The 22852-nt window shown below is 38.7% G+C and overlaps 1 protein-coding gene across 1 annotated transcript in view; it reads right to left on the bottom strand.

The window, feature by feature from the left end:
- LOC117290654 (matrix metalloproteinase-24-like) overlaps positions 1-22354 on the bottom strand; it is a 28900-nt gene extending 6546 nt beyond the window's left edge. The window contains exons 1-5 of the mRNA XM_033772172.1: positions 21744-22354; positions 3545-3810; positions 2274-2408; positions 1643-1785; positions 1083-1241 (exon numbers count right to left, since the gene is read on the bottom strand). Coding sequence (XP_033628063.1) covers positions 1083-1241; positions 1643-1785; positions 2274-2408; positions 3545-3810; positions 21744-21974 — 934 coding nt within the window. The 5' untranslated portion in view covers positions 21975-22354. The remainder of the gene's footprint in view (positions 1-1082; positions 1242-1642; positions 1786-2273; positions 2409-3544; positions 3811-21743) is intronic.
- Between the last annotated feature and the right edge of the window lie 498 nt (positions 22355-22852).

The raw sequence follows: 22852 nt of genomic DNA, 5'->3' as shown, positions 1-22852 counted from the left end.
TTGAGCATTTCAAGGGCACCAAGGCAATGACCAGGGGACACGGAGGCTATTGCCTTTGTTGCCTCCGTGAAGTATCAGGCCTGCAAGCTTGCAGGCCTGTCATCTAATAATTTGTAAGAGTGCGTCCAGGAGGTCAAATTAATCTATCACGATTACGGAAACGTTTGTAAATATTTATTTCTCTTAAACTAAGTGAAGTAGAAGATGTCAGTGATGGCATTTATACTTGGGGTGAGTTTTTGTGGGTCAGTCAATGCTGCGTATAATTTTTTATCTTCCTAAATATCATTTCCCTTAAATCGTTTGTTTGTTTTAACTTTTGTTTTGTTTACTTCATCTCATCAAGTTTACAGATCATAGGAATGCAGACGACAAGCAATGTTTGAGAAGAGTTAAATCTGAACTGCCTTAAACATTAAAGCCAGGAGTGGAAATATGCCAGAAGTCTTGGCCACGGTGCCCTTTCAATAAGTTTTCCATAGACTTCAAGATTTGTTAATGGAATTCGTGCCAAATGCAAAATGAAAATGGCCTGCCCTTGCTTTCTCAAATAGATGAAATTCCAGGCCTATATAAAGGGAATGTATGTGTTTTCTGGAAGAGTAAATTCATTCCCATCCTCTTGTTTTCAATAAACACACAATATCATCAAATTCCACAGACATGTTAAAGGCAGTGGACACTATTGGTAAATACTCAAAATAATTATCATCTCAAAACCTTTCTTGATTACGAGTAATGGGGAGAGGTTGATAGTATAAAACATTGTGAGAAACAGCCACCTCTGAAGTGACGTAGTTTTCGAGAAAGAAGTAATTTTCCACGAATTTGATTTCGAGACCTCAAGTTTAGAATTTGAAGTCTCAAAATCAAGCATCTGAAAGCACACAAATTCGTGTGACAAGGGTGTTTTTTCTCTTATTATTATCTCGCAACTTCGACGACCGATTGAGCTCAAATTTTCACAGGCTGGTTATTTTATGTATATGTTGAGATACACCAAAAGAGAAGACTTGTGTTTGACAATTACCAATAGTGTCCACTGTCTTTAACACGATGATTTAGCATAAGTGATGCATTACCATAGAGGCTTTGTATTCCCACGTGGTCATCGTAAGGTAGCTCGTAGTTAGGTTTGTAACCTTGGTAGAATGCCGCCATTAGGGAAGTAATTTCCGACGAGTGTCCCAAACCCAGGCTGTGGCCAAACTCGTGCGCAGCAACGATAAAGAGATTGGTACCTGTAAGATAAATATTTGTAAAAATGGAGAATTTGAGGCTGGGCATGATGGGGAAAAAATCTTTGTGGCATACATGTGGTGCAAGTAGGAAAAAACACCTGAGAAAGCGTTATGTGTAGTTATCTGTGTGTAGTCTTTTTGATCTTTGGGTTTTGTTTGTCGTCCTTGATTTTAAAACCCTTCAATAATCCATGAAAGGGTTAAGGTGTCATCCTATTTAGATCTTCCGTAGCATTGGAGGCAACATACCCTTGTAAGTTTTAATCTCAAAGGTCCAGAATTGGGAGGGGTCGAACATCAATTAGTGGTGAGAAGTTCATGCCCCTAGCTGTGCACCCAAAACAAAATCAGCAAAAAAAAATTTTTTTAGGACGCATCCAGAAGTCAGTGTGACAGTATACCTTCATATGCATTGACAGTGAATTGCTCATCATCATCAAAATGAGCATCGCCTCCGAGATCGTCTCCAGGAAAGAAAGCATGAGCCAACGTTCCTCCAGGGCCATCAAAGGGATAGTCGTCCTGATGGAGTCCCACAGAGAAACTGAAAAAAAGGAAGTCAAGTTTAACATAATGAGTTATTGCAAAAACTGTTAATGTCCTCATGTATCGACAGTTGCATTTAGGTATGTTGAGAGGTCATTCAAGGATTGATTGGAGTAATGAAAAATTAGAATGTGTTCAGGTGAATGGTGTCAAAATGTTTTGTCACCTCGCTGGAAAAATTGATGTGACCAACAGTAGGAGGGGTAATACTAAGAATAATAAGCGTATGGTATCTGGACGTTCACTCTAGGTATTGCATGGCTACTTCTCACTGCCTCACAACCAGCATTTTTTTTTACAAACTTGTTTAACTTTCAAACAATGTTATTTCAGGCAGTGGCTGCCAATAATGTATTTGTTTTTAACAACAAACCAGGATAATAATGATAATCATAATAACTAAAATAACTTTAAGAAATTTTGATACACACATTTTAAAATCATGCTGCTGTTTTTATTAAGAATAATTTATTTTTAAAAACCCACCTGATTTCAATGTCTGCACTGCCAACGTGGACTCTCCTAAATGTGTTTGGTATGGCATCACCCCAGATTTGCAATGCATTCCTTAATGCATCAATTATTTCCGAGGTTGTTAAATCGGGCGAATAGTTCCTAATTCTGTTGATATAAAAAATATTATAAATGAGCAATTTATCAATAAGGGTATACAGAATTTGTAAAGGTGTACTCTATCATATGGTTTAACTTTAGTTTGAAAACTTACTGATCCCTTGTGAATTATTTCCCATTGAAATGTATTACCATAGGCCTACTGTAAAACACAATAAAAACTGGTCTACAGGGAAGCATTCAATTAACAGAATTATTTAACAGGCTGAAATGAGCTGTTTGCAAAGATAAAAAGTGTGAATTTTATCGAGTTAAATATTAAACAGGGGACATGTTAAAAAAAAAAGATTTAGGTTAAGAAAATCCATAATGAAATGTGAAAAGAAAGGGGCAAGGGAAAGTAAAGCGAGGGCATATGGGGAGGGAAAGAGGGTGTTTGGAAGGGCTTAAATAGTAAAAGGGTAGAGAGTTACAGAGGAAAAGAGAAGGGATCAGGAGGGTAAGGGGAGAATAAAAAGGAATAAAACAAGGGGATGGGAAGTCATAATTGAGAAGACTGTATCTTAAAAAAAAACGCAACAGCTTTTTGGGTTGTTCACTAACTTCACATACTTTATGGAGGTAAAACAATACAATGCTTGAAAAAATTGTGGCAACAACAATTTGCCTGCCAAAGAAAACAATACCGCCCTCTATTGAATTTTGAGTTGTTGCCGTGTCCGAATTTGCGGCTACATGTACAGCTACGGCTACGACTGTTTCCAAAGGTGTATGTCCTACACCTCAACACACGATGAAGCGGCAATCTAGCCGTAGCTGTAGCCGCCAATTCGGAAACTACCTGCCTCGAGCTCGGTCCTAGGTTTGAACCAAGATTATAGAGCGCCAAAGGCGCAAGATGCGGAACTCTGGCTGAAATTTGAAATCCCACTGGACGCCACTCTATAATCTTTGGTTGGAACCCCTACTTGTACTTTTCGAAGTCCCACACCGAAAAGTGTTACGTTTCCAAAATGACGGCGGATTAAAGTTGGTGGCATGTAGCGGAAAATAATTGGCATCGAAAAGAGCAATTTGCGGACGGGTTTTGAACTTTACACTTACAGTGAAAGAGCTAGTGGCAAAATTTTCACCCAGATCGAGTGTTCAACAAAAGTTGTACTTAAAGCGCCATGATAACTTACTTCCATGTAATTTCTCGACGATCCCATTTAGCCCCTGTGTGAGCGTATCTCCTCTTTCTGGTGCCATCTTCATCGGGCATGATATCGGGTAGACCACACCGTGGTAACTCCATCAATGATGAAGTCGACTGATCTAAAACACCCGTGACAGGAAGACGGTAAAACTCCTGAAATGCTCGGATGCCTTCGTTGAACTCTTCATGAGATAGTAGGCTCCCTGCCAATGGGTTGGGCTTCGGTAAGAACCCGTATTTTGTAAGGTAGTTCTGTGATTAAAACGATAACAAGAGAGAGAGGTAATGATGAGTTTTTAGCCAAAAATTAAAGATGGGAAAATGTTTGACTCACAGGAATTGGGAAAGTACCGAGGCCCATTACTGACACAATGTTTTCATTGGAGTATGAATAAAATCATATCCTTATCCGATGCAAATTTATTACATATTATTCAAATCATATCGTTGACTTATCTCATCCTTACAGTACCAAAGGTGTACCATACATTTTCGTGTAAAGCGGAGGCCAATACATAATTTGTGGGAATTTAATATGAAACCAATCAAATTGTGCGTAACTATTTTTAACTATTCTAAGTAATTTTTTTTTTCTTCGGGGGGGGGGGGTCTGTGGTTTAGCCATTGATTTGGTATCACCATGTTTTTGACACCATAATGCCATTTTAATTTCTGTGCAACCAATCCATGCGAGACTGGAGAGGTTTGAATTCCCATAAACTCTTTGATCGCTTGTAAAATTTAGTTTGGTCCAGCTTTTGTTTGGTCAAAATCTAGATAAGTCATCAAGAATGATTAATGGGTTGAGACCTGAAGGCGACACCCTATGAAGAAACCCTAGACACCCTATGAAGGCACCCCGGTCTGATTCCCTGTGCTTGCCCATCATTACAATCATCACTTATTTTGACAAGAGGTAATGAGGAACAGTCAAAGCGCTAAACTTCAACACACATGACCTACTTTAAAGGTGGAACATTGACAGTATTCTTAGGGACATTTGTAAGGAGATATCATCGTGTGCCCGGGAAAACTTGCAAATTGTTTGTCTGAGAAAACAGAGCGTGAAAGTTCGATCAGTTTTCTGCCATTCATAAGTCATTCAAGTAAGATTAAATTCTGCATGGGAATTGTAGAACACTTGCCTTTGGTGTAATTCTAGCAACAACAGAAACTTAACTGTATAGGCTAATGCAATTTGTTTTTCTTGGTCAGAATACATTTGCAGCTAATTTGCAAAGCGTTCATGTTGATATTAAATTGTGTCTCAAGAAAACAGACCGTTAAAGTTTGATTAGTTTTCTGCCATATAGTCTATGTCCAGATTTTACCAGAGAAGATCATTTATTTCTCAAAAAGACTCTAAATTTTTACTCTGAATGTTTGAATCTACCGAGCGTGGTATACTTTTCAGTCGTAGAATCGCGATCGTGAGTTTATTCTACGCCGAACACGTGGATCGCTGGGCTACGGCCCAAGATGTTGAATATCAGGGGTGACGTCCGGTCAAAAGACTCTAAGTTGACTCTGAATGTTTGAAAATTAAAGAGCGTGGTATAATTTTCAGTCGTAGAATCGCGATCGTGAGTTTATTCTACGCCGAACACGTGGAACGCTGGTCTGCGGCCCAAGATGTTGAATATCAGGGGTGACGTCCGGTCAATATAGGGCAAGCTTGCGCCAGCAATTCGAAGCATTTTAACATTATGTGAACTTTTTAAATGCTCAATGTTTATTCCAGACCCATGCCCTAGTTGGGTTTCACTTTTGTCACAGTGTCTATACAATAAGACTTTCTGAACCTAAAAAAATTACTGAAGTCCATGCCTTTCCCTTTCCTTTTATTTAGAGATAATCATCCAAAATTAGTAACCTGTAATATTAAAATAAGATAAAACAAGAAAACATATGGGTAAAGATCAATGCTTATTGGTTTTACCATATAAAAACACCTTTTGGGTAAGCTTACAATTATGTAATGTATAAATATGTTTTGCATAGTTAGGCCTACACCCAAGTGTTCCCATTTTGGGCCATTATAATAATGAGTGTGTGATATATAACAAAAAAAACTTCCATAATTTGAATTTATTTCAAATGAAAATAAGGTGAACTTGGCATCGTTAAGTCTAAACTGTGGACATCGTTTTTAAACACAGTAATAGCTCCATGGTTTAAAATACCCACAACCAACGGTCACGCAAAATGAGTCACCAACATTGCACGCTTTACTCTGTGATTGAATTAGGCAATACCGCCTCGAGAACAGCTAGTTATTCTTTGATCGCCCCGTGGGGAAACATTGTTTTACAAAAACCTCCCTTTGCAAATCAAGCGCATTCTAATCGCGTAGATGCACTCACTGTGAATGACGTAAAGCTGTGATTTTTGGTTTCCATTCTGTTAAAGAGGTAATTTTTAGCGAAGGGGAGGAAGGGGGTAAGAGAGTGGGTTGATTTAAAGTGGACACTCTTGGTAAAATTACTCAAAATAGTTATTAACATAAAACCTTACTTGGTAACGAGTAATGGGGAGAGGTTGATAGTATAAAACATTGTGTGAAACGGCTCCCTCTAAAGTGAGTAGTTTTCGTGAAAGAAGTCATTTTCCACGAATTTGATTTCGATACCTCAAGTTTAGAATTTGAGGTCTCGAAATCAAGCATCTGAAAGCACACAACTTCGTGTGACCAGGGTGTTTTTTCTTTCATTGTTATCTCGCAGCTCCAATGACCAATTGAGCTCAAATTTTCACAGGTTGGTTATTTTCTGCATATGTTGAGATACATCAAGTGTCTTGAGAAGACTGGTCTTTGACAATTACCAATAGTGTCCAGTGTCTTTAAGAACGGCGTTAAAGTAAAGTAGCAAAGGCGGCAATCGCGTCTGAGACATTGGCACTGTGTGTTGCAGGTGCAAGTTTTGCATGCACGGATGGATGTGAACCCTACACAAATATAGGCCTACATGAATGATTGTTGGGGTGTATAAGAATTGGGACAAGTGGTGTTCGAGGCACATGTAAGTTAGTTGAACATAAGGCAGCGTCCCGCACTTCTAAGTCCCCTTCTAAACCCCAGTCCGCATCCAGCACAAAACTTCCAAGGGACTTCTGAGCCTTCATAGACTGAACAACAATTAAAACTGTTTTTAATTGAAGTTTTCCGCACAAGTTCAAATTCCTAAAATATGAGCACGTACATGTTTTTTTTTGTTTTTGTCTTTCTTTAATTTTATTTACGCAATACCTTTTGCAGGTCTCAACACAACCGGAATACTCATATGACTCTGACTGTCTTTCCGTTCACTATTTCCTCCGGCTACCCTCGATTTAATTAATGATACATACAAGCTTTGAAAATCCATAAAAACTGGGTTTTCCAACGGTATCGCCATTGTCATAATATGGCGTCACTTGTAAATCTGAAAATATAAAACGTTTAGCGATGGTTTGCTTAAATTATCGTATGTTTGGGCTTCGTTTTGTTTTAGTAACGCCACATTTATATAGTTTTTGTACACGAAAGCGAAGGCGACGACTTCCTCCCCCTGTCAAAACACCCGGATCCCTTTTGCCAATTCCTCGGTTTCAATACAAACACCCAGGTGTTGTAGTCACTCTGTGAACATTCCTTTGTTCTGTACAAACCCTATTCTTCAATACTGCAAAAAACACTGTGTGGACGAGTGTAAGTCCACATTGTGTTTCAATTCCCTGCATGCGATCTCTTTTTCTTTTCAGGTCAACACTTCGTATGTAAAACATGTGTTAATGCTGTGAATCTAGATTGACTTTACACAAATAGTGCAAGTCTTTAGATGAAAGGACACCATGGGAAGTTTTCCTTTTGTCGAATTTGTCAGTTAGGGCAACACGAAATCACTATCTGGTCGATTAGCAATTTGAAAAAAAGAAACGCTTCAAGTGCACACATGCATACAACCCGGAAGTTATTGAAAGTACATTAGAGTGAGACCAAATAAAACACTACTGTGTCTATCTGATAGGCCTGCTATCTGATTACACTGTATAAAGGATTTATAGTCCAGCAATTCCAGAAAGAGAATTTTTAATAATATTTGTTGAAATATGTCAGCTGTGTAATCAGATTAAAGCGCGTGACTCATGTTCCCTAAATATAAATAAACACATGTCCATTGTTAACCTACAAAAGTGAGAAACAATTGTTCATCTTTGTGAGTTATTATAAAAAGGTTAACCTTGCTGAATCGGGTTGTTGATTACGTCAGCTGGTGTACACATGACTCATGCCAACAACTGTCTAAAAAGACTACACACTGTGAGCGATGAGGTAAAACATGATTGGAGAGACTGTTCAGTTCACTCATGGTGCTGTACACAGGGCTTCCTCTATGTGTTCTTGCACCCTAGCACTACTGGAGTCGATTTGGTTAACAAAGAGTTAGGACAAGATAATATATTAAAAACTTAAGGCTATAGTCCTAAGTTAGAGTCCTAACTCGAGATAAGACAAGTCCTAACTCTTTGTGAAATGCAGCCCAGGACACATTTGGTTGTCAAATACAAGTGTTCTCACAGTGTGTATCTCAACATAACAAACCTGTGAAAATTTGAACTCAATTGGTCGTCGAAGTTGCGAGAGAATAATGGAAGAAAAACACGCTTCTTGTTGCACAATGTGTGTGCTTTCAGATGCATATTAAATTTGTTATTAAAAGGTACAGGCCTGAAGGTTTTTTGTTTATATTTGAGGAAAACATTACCTCGTTCTCAAAAACTACGTTACTTTTCACAGGGAGCCGTTTCTCACAATGTTTTATACTTTCAACAGCTCTCCATTGCTCGTTACCACGTAAGTTTTTGCTTACAATTATTTGGAGTAATTACCAATAGTGTCCAGTGCCTTTAACAGCACACAGGGCTTCTTCCACGTTGGCACCCTAGAGGTACATTGTATAGCTTTAACCATGGAGACCTCCATGCTTTAACCTAGTCAGTGTTAAAGAGTTCATCCAGGTACCCGCGGTTGTCCCGAAACCGACCCATGACTCACTCCCTCAACATTCTGAGGGGAACACCATCGGCATTGTCTGGCGCAATGCCAGGGACTCTTCTTGCCCCTAACTTCATTTATGTACGGATCTATAAGTCTAAAAATAAACGAACTATCAAAGAAATATCAAGTCTGTCACCAACAATCGACTACGATTTACTAAGTAGGAATTAGGGATATCATTGGTTGAGTTCAGTTCGAGATATCATCGGCTTTGGATTAGCTGATTCAAGTTTGTAAACTTGGATTAAGTTTGGATCAAATTACTTATTGGCTAAAATTATCATTTTTTCATAATATTTGGTAATTGAATCATTTAACCTCGGTATACGAGGGGGTAGGGGCACGTGTCCCCAACACAAACAAGTTTCAAGTGCCCCCAGGTGCCTCCCACAAAATACAAGATACAATCAAAGTGCCATTAAAAAAGATCCTGTACAAAAGTGCCTGCCCCCCCCCCCCCCCCCACCTGCTTAAGAGAAAAGTCCTGGCTTCACCGCTGGTCTGACGTTCGTCATAAATTTTAGTTTGGATCAGCAACAATTTGGATTAATGTCACGCCACTTGACTTTGCTACAAACTCTTCGATTTGATTTGTATAATGCTATATCACTCGATGCAATCAAAGAGAAACACAAGCATTTGCGTTACAATTTTTTTTGTGTGTATATCACTAGTCCTCGTTGAGTTATCTCCAGGGTTTAGTCTAGACACGCCTAGTCCTGGCCTTACGTGTCCCGCTAATCCTTCCTGGTGCTAGTGTATAGGGTGAATTCTGTGGAGATGATTGCGCGCCCGTTCCCTGCCCCTTACACAAGACGAGCTAATTCAAAACCCCAGCAAATTCCCGGGAATGTTAACCCCCATCGCTATCCCATGATAATTTCACACCTTGTTTCAATCTCCAATTCCTGGCAGTCGATCAGAAATAACCTCTTCCATGACTTGGCAAGGGTTTACAAAAAAGACCAACCAAACACTCCCGGAAGTTTCACAAGAAATTCTTCCCTACGTGTGAAATGGTTACCTTGGTGCCCCATTCCAAGGGTCCATGGTGCTTGAAATATTACTTCACGAGGTTTGGCTCGAGAGTCGAGTTGAGGGTCTGTAAGTACAAATATTTCCTAAGTGGATTTCCGATTTCAGGAAATATTAGAGAGCGTAAAGCCAAACAACCAAACGCCTTTTGCTATTTTAAGTACTGACCCTTTGGCTGTTTAGGGAACGGTAAATTGATAAGAGCATTTCTTGGAGTAGAATTTACCCTACTGGTAGAATAGAAAGTTTATTTAGATCATGGAGGCAAAAAAGAGGAAGTCTTGTTAACTCACGTATCGCTGTGCCTTGTTCTAAGGTTACCCTATTTATTTGTTCAGTTGATTGTACATTTTGAGTGCCATCGATATGTTTAAAATCCCCGTCTTTTTTATTACAAGTTTAAAAACTAACACGAAAGCACTTTGATGGCCCCTATATGAAACCATTTAAAAGAAAAAGGTTTCGTTTAATGTAAAATCATGACTGACTTCCAAGAACAGGTTTCGTTTAATGTAAAATCATGACTGACTTCCAAGAACTGTCTGTGCGAGATATCATCGTGGTCAACCACACGGCAATATCGATGCATTGCATGGTGCCGAATGTATCAAGCGTGGTCTATATGGTTAATTATAAAATAATTTGTGGCAAGTCCAAGACATAACCTCGAAATCATTAGCAGGCCTATTACATGTACATTACAACGTAGGCATTGCAATTAATTATATGAGTCAGTTTGGACGACCCGTTAGAACTGGAAATTAAAACCCAGATCGTTCTGAAATATTATAATCACTAGCACACCTTCAAGATCTTGTTGAGTTCTTTGCTAAAAAAATATGCATCAACCTCTCAGCAAAATACAGATATATAGGCCTACAATATTTTTTTAGTTGGTTGGTTGTGCAATAGCAATAGAACGAAGATCGGGTGCCGCCATGCATGTATAAAAAGTATATCATGTTTCATGAAACATTATAATTTGCGTGCAATGACAATAAGTAAATTTAGTATGACTCGCATATTTAAATATTTATTTTCTCCCACATTTTTCAGTGGTATTTCTAATTGACTCGGTTATTAAAGATGAAGTGTACGTGTTCAGTCAATGTCGTGATAGTGATACCGTGTGGACCTAGATATGAAGTACAGTTGGTAATTGGTTCCGTGCGTTAAAGGGTTTTGGTACCTTTTGTAGATCAAGTTTTTGGCCATGACATGAATCCCTGCTCACTGTGCATGAAGATGTAATGTAATTTTCTTGTAGAACTTTGAGCTTCATTAGTCGTCACGTTTTTGAGAAAATAAGTGAATACCACAGAGCAATGTTTTCAGGAGAGTTGCGTAAATCCGATGCAAATGCTAAAATAAATTAGGTCTCATGACGAAAACAATGGATGAATTTGTTGTTACTCATTTTTATTTTTTTATTTTTTATACAGCACCACAGCAAGTAATGTTTTCAGGGAAGCTTTCTCCCATCATTTAAAGTCAGTGGACACTATTGGTAATTACTCAAAATAATTATTAACATTTTCACAGGTTTGTTATTTTATGCATATATGTTGAGATACACCAAGTGAGAAGACTGGTCTTTCACAATAGTGTCAAGTGTGTTTAAACCATGTGGACTTTTATGTCGTTCAAAAACTACCCAACCCTTTAACTTCATGGTTGGTGAGAGAGCGCAGTGCATCTTCCAAGAGTCAAGCAGTATACCAAACCACCAATAATGACAAGCAGACTTTTTAGATTAGATTAGATTTTTATTCGTCATGCCCAGCATGAAAATCACTTTCTCGATTTGCGCATTAAAGACAGTGGACAGTATTGGTAATTGTCACAGACTAGTCTTCACAGTTGGTGTATCTCAACATATGCATAAAATAACAAACCAGTGAAAATTTGATCCCCAATCGGTCGTCAAAGTTGCGAGATAATAATGAAAGAAAAAACACCCATGTCACACGAAGTTGTGTGCTCTCTGATGCTTGATTTCGAGACCTCAAATTCTAAACTTGAGGTCTCGAAATCAAATTCGTGGAAAATTACTTCTTTCTCGAAAACTATGTACTCACTTCAGAGGGAGCTGTTTCTCACAATGTTTTATACCATCAACCTCTCCCCATTACTCGTCAACAAGTAGGGTTTTATGATGATAATTATTTTGAGTAATAACCAATAGTGTCCACTGCCTTTAAAAATACAGTTATTAAAAATAGCACAAAACATACGTGAACCGTAGACATTAAAACAGCAACAATATAATAAAAATATCACAGACTGGGATGCTTATGATAATTAGTGTCTATAATTATGGTGTATTTTTACAAATACGTAACAGCCGTTGACAAGGGCATTGCCAGGGATTGGGGAACATTGAAGGACAAAGATAATCCTTGCAGATCTTTAAACCAGAATAAAGTAATTTCAGCATGTGATGAAAAGGTCATAGGCATGTTCATGATTTACGTATAAAATAAACGTTTCAGTGTGTGGCAATGGCTTATTTATACACATTGATCAATTTTACAAACAACAAAGCAGATTTTATTAGACATAATTGATTGTTGCATACCAAATTATACCAAAACAAAGCAGATTTCACTATAAATGTGTAAGGACCTAATATAGACCCAAAATCCTCTTCAGGAAGTAATTGTCTGATAGCGAAGGTTTTAGGACCGGTAGTAAAACAAAAGCTTATCATTTGGGCCAGGCATTCCAATCTTATTGAAATCCAAACAATTTATGTTGAGACAGAACAGTATATAGAGTGGAGGATAATGGAGTATTTAGGGGCGTAGGGGGGCATGGGTCGATTAGGTCTTTAATGTTAATTGAAGATCCCATTACACGCACGTCCATTTAGGCAATATTTCCGACAGATATGTTTCAAATTTTAAAATGTTCCTATATAAGAAGTAGTCAGACATTGTTTGTAATTTTCAAATCTTCTCTTTTTCTTGCAATGCAAATGTTGCACTGTAGGCCTTACTTAAAGGAATACGTTGCCTTGGATCGGACGAGTTGGTCTACAAAAAAGCGTTTGTAACCGTTTTGTTTTTAAATGCATATGGCTCGAAAGATGTTTTAAAAGTAGAATACAATGATCCACACAAATTTGCCTCGGAATTGCGTGGTTTTCCATTTACTCTGCGAACAAACACGGTCGGCCATTTATGGGAGTCAACAATATTGACTCGATAAATGGCCGAGCATGCTAGTCGACGAGGTAAAAGGAAAACCGTGCAATTTAGAGGCATGTTTGTGTGGATCATTGTATTCTACTTTTACAACATCTTTCTACCCATATGCATTTTATAACAAACGGTTACAAACGCTTTTCAAAGACCAACTCGACCGATCCAAGGCAACGTATTCCTTTAAAAATGCATTGAATAGAGCGCCTTGGTGTGTTATACCATAGAGAAAGGACAAGTGCACGTTGCCTATTATCAATATGTCTTTGCCCCCAAGGGTTGATGCCCAAAAATATGTGTGCACTGAGAATGTAAACATTCTGCTCATTAGAGTAACATAAATAAGGTGTTATCTCGTCATCTGCTAGGCCAGCCCATGTGTTTGAGAATATTGAGCAACATCCCTCATAGGCTACATGTATACACGGTCTGCACTTCTTCCGCTGCGGTCAAAATGCAAGATGTAGATACCATGTCTTATTTGATAGACTGTGCAAGTCTCGCTCGTGGTATTTGAAGTTCAGTGTCATGTCCTAACATCATCCATGCCCCCCCCCCACACCACAATTGAAAAAACAAACAGGTGAAATCTTAATTCCATAAACTGGCGGCGTAACAATTTTTCACCGATGGATATTCACTTTGATTTTACCTAACAAGTCACTTTTTAAATGCATGGGTAGATCATCACAACACAGGGAAAGTATCATCTTAAAGGCAGTGGACACTATTGGTAATTACTCAAAATAATTATAAGCATAAAACTTTTCTTGGTGACGAGTAATGGGGAGCTGTTGATGGTATAAAACATTGTGAGAATCGGCTCCCTCTGAAGTGCCATAGTTTTCGAGAAAGAAGTAATTTTCCATGAATTTGATTTCGAGACCTCAGGTTTAATAGAACTTGAGGTCTCGAAATCAACCATCCAAACGCATACAAGTTGTATTAGAACTTCGTGTGACAAGGTTGTTTTTTCTTTCATTCATATCTCGCAAGTTCGATGACCGATTGAGCTCAAATTTTCACAGGTTTGTTATTTTATGCATATGTTGAGATACACAAACTGTGAAGGCTACTCTTTGACAATTACCAATAGTGTCCACTGCCTTTAATGACAATAATGATTAAAATTTAATAATAATCTAGCCAGTCCACTCATCACATCTCGGACCCTTCCGAACTAACTTGCTGATTTTGCTTTTTCGATAATGGACATTTTTGGTCATTCGCATGTTTGTACAGTGAATGTATAATGATATGTCGGACCTTGGAGGAAGGGTCGGACATTCGCTGTACAAACCTATGTGAATGTCCAATGTCCAATATTAATCTATCCTACGTCAGAATACATTATTGGAAATACTTTATTGTCTTGAGAACGTTGTAATAGCGTTCATGTAAGCATGGAGGAATGAGAACCCCCATGAGGAGCCAGGCCGCCTATTGTGAATCCACTTCTTATATAGACACCGCGGTAAGTTGACTGTCTCTCCTTCAAACAAAGTAGTATTTTAATTTGATAAGCTAAAGCATCCATCAACCCCTCTCTCAGACGTCTTCTCACAAGCTCAGCGAACTCGCATCGGTCAACTCGGTATTATTTTCTAGGTTCTTAAGTCGGTTTGGTTTAGTAATAGCCGTAATTTCTGTGCCTGGATTACCCATAAAGCTGAAGTTCATTCCAAGACGGAGGGGAATTTTGTCCGAGATATGACCTGAGAGAATATAGGATGCGTGCTCCTCATGATGAAAGCCATGTAAATCATCACCTTGATTACAAAAACAGCTGGGTGATTACGCCTAGACTTCATCCAAGTCCTTCAGCCAGGTCATCACGCTTAACTCAACGAGACGAGACAGACATTATTTATGAACAATGGCTCTATTTATGCCGTTCATAATGCCATACAATGTTCAAACATGATATGCCATTATGCTACATGGGTGGGCCGCTGGCAGACATGGTTGACCATGGGATGGGAAGGTGAATGCGTGGACGCCGGATAATATTCATTTATGATTCTTTTAGTTTTACTCAACAAACGAGTGCCAAGTCACCCGTGTATAATTTACACCTATGTAATGTAGCCTAGATAGAGTAATGACATCGTTCCTGCTAATTTAGACTTAGTAGTATACGGTGATCAGTGGAGGGAGTCGTTTGCATTCACGGGTATCCCGATTGAGGCCATTGCATCCTCATTGGTAGATGAGGGTTCAAATAAAGGTGAAAGTATGCCCCGATTGGGGTAGTAATTGAAGCATGGAGTAGAACATTAAACGTTTTAGTCTGACAGTTTACTGATAATGAAGTTCATTATACTATAGAACAATAATTTGTAGAGTAAAATAATTCCCTAATCCATATTCTGTATGAAAACCTTTTTAAAAAATGCACAGCGTATTTCAGGTTTTTTTAAATCATGAACAAGGACAACGTGTTTACATGCTGAAATTATGACGGTGTTCCTAATTTTGTCCTGACTCATCACACAACAGATTCAGCCAAGAAATGTTCACAGATTTGTTATTTCATGGATTGTATGCTATATGGTTGATTTAAAGACACTGGATACTATTGGTAAGTGTCAAAGACCAGGCTTCTCACTTGCTGTATCTCAACGTAATACACAAAATAACAAACCTGTGTACACTTGAGCTCATTTGGCCGTCGAAGTTGCGAGATAATAATGAAAGAAAAAAACACCCTTGTCACACGACACTGCGTCACTTCAGATGGAGCGGTTTCTCACAATGGTTTATACTACCAACCTCTCCCTATTTAATACTCGTAAGCAAGTAAGGTTTTATGCTAATAATTATTTTGAGTAGTTACAAATAGTGTCCACTGCCTTTAATACAAAACATGAATACTGTCTGTGTCTATTTTATCAGCTCTACATGTATATACCAGTCATGTGTAGGCCTATGTGTAATACCTTTAACGTTTATCCTAAACTAAAATCGGAACTTTATTAATATCCCAAATGAACGAAGGAAGATTCCAAGTTGGGTGAGAGATAATGAATTATAATCTTCTATGGCCGAACCGACACCTGCATAAACACAGAGGAAGGTTTTCATTAATTCATAATCAGCGGTTCCAAACGCGTTACTTCCACGCATGATTTGCAAATTTACTTACACCTGCAACAAAACAACGAAAATGCTGTACCATTCCAAAGCTTGCAGTGAATAACTTGACCACTTGGCTGTGACGAAGAATGCCACAAAATCGTTTGCTTCCGAACAAAAAAGATTGGAAACTGGTGAACGTGAAGTTAGGAAAAGGGAGGGTACAGGTTTGGTAACAAATCCTGAAATGAATTGAATGAATGTCCATAAAGCTAACTTGATAATAATAGAAGTAGGGGCATACAACAGCTTTCGATATAGTATAAAAGCATTTTGAGAATAATTTCACTTTTAAGTATCGTGGTTGTGGAAAATATATCAGTTCTCATCTTCCAAAGTTTGAATTTGAGAAACGTTGTCAGAAAAGTTTATCAGATTGTGCATTCCAATTACGATATAGGAACTATTGTTCCTGCGTGGATTAAAAAACCGCTCCTGGTTTTCATCGATATCTCAGAAACGTTACTACCTTTTGAAACGAAAGTTTCACAGGTTATTTGTTATACACATTTATTTAGGATTTAAAGAATCGCAAGGTTCTCAGTACATTTCCTTTAAAACCGCAGCACAAAACGACCAATATGAATAGGTCAACACCAAGTAATATGTTGAACAACCCGGACCACGATGAGTGAAGGGGTAGGCCCGTATTTTGACTAACCGGTGATAAATATTGCTCCAAGGCATTCACATGGGAGTCTAGATCTTTACGTCACCACTTTGTGTCTGACATTACGAACAGAAATATCCTATAGTATAAGTAGTATTACGCCGTCTACATCTTGCAGTCATCATAATATAAATCGACATAACATTGATAGAGAACGGAGGCAACGAAGACGATTGCCTCCATGCCCCCCCCCCCCGGTCATTGCCTTGGTGCCCTTAAAGACAGTGGACACTGTTGGTAATTGTCAAAGACCAGTCTTCGCACTTGGTGTATCTCAACATATGCATAAAATAACAAACCGGTGAAAATTTGAGCTCGATTAGTCGTCGGAGTTGTGAGATAACTATGAAAGAAAAAAACACCCTTGTGACACGAAGTTGTGTGCTTTCAGATGCTTGATTTCGAGACCTCATGTTCTAAACTTGAGGTCTCGAAATAATATTCGTGGAAAATTACTTCTTTCTCGAAAACTATGTTTCTTCTGAGGGAGCCGTTTCTCACAATGTTTTATACCATCAACCTCTGCCCATTACTCGTTACCAAATGAGGTTTTATGCTAAAAATTATTTTGAGTAATTACCAATAGTGTCCACTGCCTTTAAAATGCTCCAGTAGAAATTAAGAATTTTCTCATAGGGTGCCCTTTACCAAGGAGAAAATGCCTTGGTGCCTCTGCCCTTTCAAAACGAAGCCTTCAAGCTTGAGGTTGTTACTTGGAATGGGTCAAAACAAATTAGAAAAGGCTACAAAAATTTGATTTCTTATTCAAGCAATAATACGAACCAGATATGCAACGATAAAAATTATTTTGGGATTGTTTTGGTGAAGATAGTTGAAGGTTTGTGTTAAAAGTTATGCTAGATTTTGCGCTCAACATTTTTTTAAAGCAGTTCGCTGAAATTGGGCCATTGTCTGTTAAATGTGAAGGGTTGCACTTCACGAGTCGTTATAATTCCACCATCTCCATATTTTGGTGTCTGTAATCAGGAAATCTCGGAAGTTTATATACATGACTCCCAGCGGACTGATATATGCCCCTTCGCTCTCTGATTTGTCATCCTTCGACTTGGACTGACCTCAAAGTTCGAGGTCTCCAACTTGACTTAGGGTAAGGCCCGGGGCTTTTAAGGAACCATGATTGACGACTGTCGGACAGTGCCTCCATTGTGTCATAATATTTAAGACGGTGACTTTGAATGAAACAAAGTGGGAAAACTCGAAATTGCCAACTAAAGTGGTGTCAACGAAAAGACTTTTTCGGAAGTGACCCTGTCTGGAATTTTAAGTGCATGAGTTTGGTTATTGTTGTAACAATAATAATGGGCATGTCACTTTTCAGCATCACATTGTCGAGGGAAGAAAGTAAACATAAAAGTGATTAATTGTCCCATTAAACGACAAGCGTCTCAATCAATACCACCTCTCGACGCCATTTTAAATTATAGTTTAAACAAAATAATTTTGTCAACAACTTTTAAAAGGGAGGGTAGTTTTGTTGTCCCTTCCTCTTATCGCTGCGGTGTTTTGGTGTGCATGGGTGTAGTTTTTTTGTTTTCAATAGTCTGGTTTTGCTTGTGTTTTAATGTTTTCTTTTGTGTGATTTTTAAATGTTTCAGTGCAATCACCTTTTATATTGTATAATTATATTATTATCGTTGGCAGGGGTCTGGTTTTACACATCTTTTGATGACAGTTTTTATACTTTTGTTTTAACCTTGACAGCCCCTGTACAACTTGTAACTATTGTGTATGTCTAAAGATTTAAAATAAATAAATAAATAAATAAATAACTACTCCAAAAATTAATGACCATAAATAAACCTTTTGGTAAAAAGCACTGCATGTTCACACAGCAATTCAAGCCACGATTCATGTCAAAAGAATGTGGTTCTATAGAGAAAGATTTTCAAAAACATTTCAATCTGAGAAACGTTTCTGCAATCTGCATGCCATTTCTCAGATTGTGTTTTCCATTTACGGAATTATTATTCCTGCGTGGACATAACCAAAACCGTTCCACATTTTCGGCAATATTACACAATTAATTACAGAACAACCCTTTGAAATGAATTTTTAACAGGTAAGTTATTAGGATCGTCCTAAAATCCTATTTATAGGATCGTTCCCAAATTAGGAAGAGTTTTGTGAAATTGAGCCCACGCAGGCCCCTCATCAATAGGACGTTTGGTATGAGACAAGGTGGAGTTTTATTTTGTGAAACCCTTCTAAAGGTAGCAATCTCCCAACATCATCGCTCTTTCCGTTGTGGAATAAATGCCACATGGCAGACAAAATAAAAGCAAATGTTGTCTTGAAAAGCGGATGTGATCGACGCTTTCGGTGAAGTACCGGTTGTTCGTGACATACCAGGTCTGGTATTTCATGTTTAAAAGAGCAAGGCCATTATCATTTTGCGAAGGGCACTTCCATTGGAAATTCTTATAAGTCAATGGGAAACTTTCGAATATGGGCATCAAGGCCAAGACCGGAGGCAATGGAGGCATTGGCCTCTTCCATGCCTGGACTACATCCAGGTTTTACAAAAAAAACAAGTTATAATGGGGCAGTATACTTTCCAATATCTGTAAATAGACAGCAGACAGTTGGTAGACGATCCGTGACCTGACTGTGATAGGCATCTGTTTCATGGTAAGTTTGTTTGGATCGCTTTTATGAAGACAGACATAGCATACTGCTCGAAACGTCAATACAAATCGTCATGACAATGTCTTCACATGGTCTTCCCAACCACTCAATCAATACTGAACTCCTTCAACTTCCGTTTCGTCCCATTTAAAAAACTCAAATATATTTACGAAAAATCCTGAAGACAGACAGAGCCCGTTGTGCGAAACGTCGAGTAGCGACATAAGTAAGGCTTACAAAGAGGAAGAAAAAACCTGACGTCGATTTCACCAAACTCTTCCTAACTTGGATTACTCTTATAGGACTTAGGACGAGTTCAGTTCCGTATCCGAAACCGTTATAGGACGCAATGAACCCATCCTAAGTTAGGACTATAGATAGGCTACTCGTCCTAACCCGAGATAGGATTAATACTATAGCTTTTCGTGAAATCGGCTGCTGATCACTGAAACTAGTAACAGTAGAAGTCAATAATGAAATAAAACAGAATGGCACCAATTAACTGAGTAAAAAATTATTTTTAAATGCATGCTGAAAACAGACCGAGACCGCTGCTCGAATCGTCACGTCAATTTACAAACCAGCATTCGAAATCGCACAATGTTACCCCCCCCCCCCCCTTTATCCTATGCACTTTGAAAACTCAAATCTGTTCAATCTACTAACTCGGCACCCAATTAAATAGTTTGTCTCGACATAAAATTGGCGGCAAAATAATCGAAACTTCAGCTTTATACATCGAACTTTACACCCCCTCCGGGAGTCGAGATAAATTGAAAGAACGGGCGTCAAAACGCAACATCTGAATTTGGGGACAGCAAAGGTTCAGAACCTCATGGCCTACTGGTGAAACAGCCATTAATTTCCCAGGCCATAATAATATGTTAAAGGCAGTGGACACTATTGGTAATTACTCAAAATAATTATTAGCATAAAACCTTACTTGGTGGGGAGAGGTTGGTAGTGTAAAACATTGTGAGAAACGGCTCCCTCTGAAGTGGAGTAGTTTTCGAGAAACAAGTAATTTTCCACAAATTTTAAAATTTGAGGTCTCGAAATCAAGCATCTGAAAGCACCCAACTTCGTGTGACAAGGGTAATTTTTCTTTCATAATTATCTCGCAACTCCGACGACCAATCGAGCTCAAATTTTCACAGGTTTATTTTATGCATATGTTGAGATACAGCAAGTGAGAAGACTGGTCGTTGACATTTACCAATAGTGTCCACTAGCTTTAAGTCATACAAAAAAGTTGTGTGTTGGGAGGGGTGGCAGATCTGAAAGGGGGCAAATATAATTAAAGAGCTATGTTTATCCAACGGAGGAAATTCCACTTAAGAAAAAAATGCCCCTTGACTTGGAGCAACAATGTGCGGATTAGTCTACATGTATAGCTGCTACGATACCGGGTATAGTACCCTGGTGTAGAATTAGTGCGAATTCAACTTTAGAGGTTCATGGTTCATTCGGGCAGTGTTAGGAAGCTTCTTAACCAATCACGTCTACCGGCTGAAGGAAATTTAAATTTCCACGTTGGGTATCTTGAACCTTATTTAGATACAAGTTTAATACGTACAATATGTGATAGCAAGGGTGTAACTTTGCCGTCGTTTACATTTCAATCATGCAACTGTGAGACCATGGAGCTAAATGGTGAGACAGACAAAGTTCCCTGACGCAAAGATCGGGTGCTATAAGTCTAATGTGTCCTTAAATTGGTTCATGTAATTTGGTACACCTTCTTGTGGTATCATGGAGGTCCATGTAGCACACGTTGTGACCTCGGAAGTGTGGTCATCTGACACTGTGTGTATCCGATGAGCAAAGTGCTTCTAAATCTCATCATGATCTCATTGATAACATCACAAGGATAGGTTGTCACTCAGCAACAGAAAAATGCTGAGGCCGGTTATTGAACACAATTTCAGTAAGAAGTTTGTTCATCAACTTATGACAATAATATGAAGTAACAGTTCTCCTGCTGCACGTCTAAATAGTTCCGTGATGTTATTATTTGCTCATTTTAGTTTTATTAGGCTCTGAAAGGGGAGAGCAGGAATGGAATCGCAACAAGTACATGTAGGCTATTGTAACGGTGTCCGATATACAAACAAACTACCATAAATGGCTGGTGTCGATTTGTGACTGAACAGAGATAGACATGCCAGTCAGATAAACACTATCATGACATTGGGGCTTATCAGGAGATAAACCTCGCAATCTGTATGTACATGTACTGTAGTACCCTATAAAGATTTCACAATAAAGACAACTTTTTCCGTACTGCGTTGTTTTTTTGTTATGAAGGAACTCTTCGTATTGGCCACCACCTTTACACTAATTTTTACAAAAAGGAATATCGCATCTGTTTTGAGTAAATGAAATACTTTTTTTTTTTCATAACGAATGAAAAAAATGGTAGGATACAGAAACTTTTAGAATTTTTTTTTAAACTTACATATCCGCTTCTTAGCTGTACCGGAGTGACCAGATTTGCCGGTGAAGCCGCATCTTCGTCCCCGGGTTCATTAGTGCTCGTCGCAGGTGCAGTGTCTGTGCAAGTTCCTAATAACAAAACAAGTCCTAATACAACTCCCAATCGTAAATAAGTCCATGTATGGCTGTGTCGTCGTATACAACCGGAAGCCTGTTCCCCCTTCTCTGTACTGTGTTGTTGATGTCCTTCCATGGTTGTTATCTCCCTTACCACACCGTAGCGAGCTGAGACACTCCGCGGGCGTAAAGGCTCTTCGGTCCCGTTGAATATCCGCTTGAAACACGGTGCATGAAAAATCCCTTCGATGTGGTTACACGAGCAGTGTGTATCATCTAAATACTTCAGTGAACGTGATGTGAGTGTTTATCGCTGACAGTGACTCCATCTTGTAATACACCGGGTTGGGATTTTGGTTTATGGTTGACGAGTGGGTGTTCCTTTTCATATAAAAGAATGGATGTATTGTGTTAAGTTATAGGACAGCCTAAATTGCACCCATAACGCACCCACATTGCTGGCCACAGACCCTACACACAACCACCCTCTGTATAGTTGGTACGTTGTGTGACCGCAACACATCATGTAACGTGTACAATTTCTCCATTATGACGCATAAGCATACGAACATGATTAGTCATCCCCTAAAATCCAATGTGGGGTACCCTAATTCGTGTTGCTCAAACAGTGAAGCATAACAGTGGTAAGGTCCGTTCACTCGTCAGCAAGGGTGAATGATTTATAAAGGGGGTGAATAGAGGACACCGTTTTCTGTTGGCATCTCTAAGAAGAACGTTTGCTCCTTTTTTCTCAAGAAAACGATGGTCTTGTGACCTTCAGTTTTGAGTCACCGAGTTTGAAACCCTACCCATGGAGCTACTTCCCTTTATAGAGAGCAATAAGCGGCGGAGGCTTTATTTTAGTGCAGATCGCGTACTTTGGGAGTACCTTACGCCTGGCAGGCCATCCCAGTATATGAGTTTAGCAAAGAGTTTGAGGCCTGAGGATACCTGAAGTTTGTTGAAATAATTAAAGGTTTCATGTTAGAAGGGGTCCACGACAAGTTAATATTT

The sequence above is a fragment of the Asterias rubens genome, chromosome 5 (assembly GCF_902459465.1).
Source record: "Asterias rubens chromosome 5, eAstRub1.3, whole genome shotgun sequence".
In the NCBI taxonomy this organism is placed as follows: Eukaryota; Metazoa; Echinodermata; class Asteroidea; order Forcipulatida; family Asteriidae; genus Asterias; species Asterias rubens.
The sequence above is the reverse complement of the archived record's forward strand: the minus strand, read 5'-3'. Positions and strand labels throughout refer to the sequence as shown.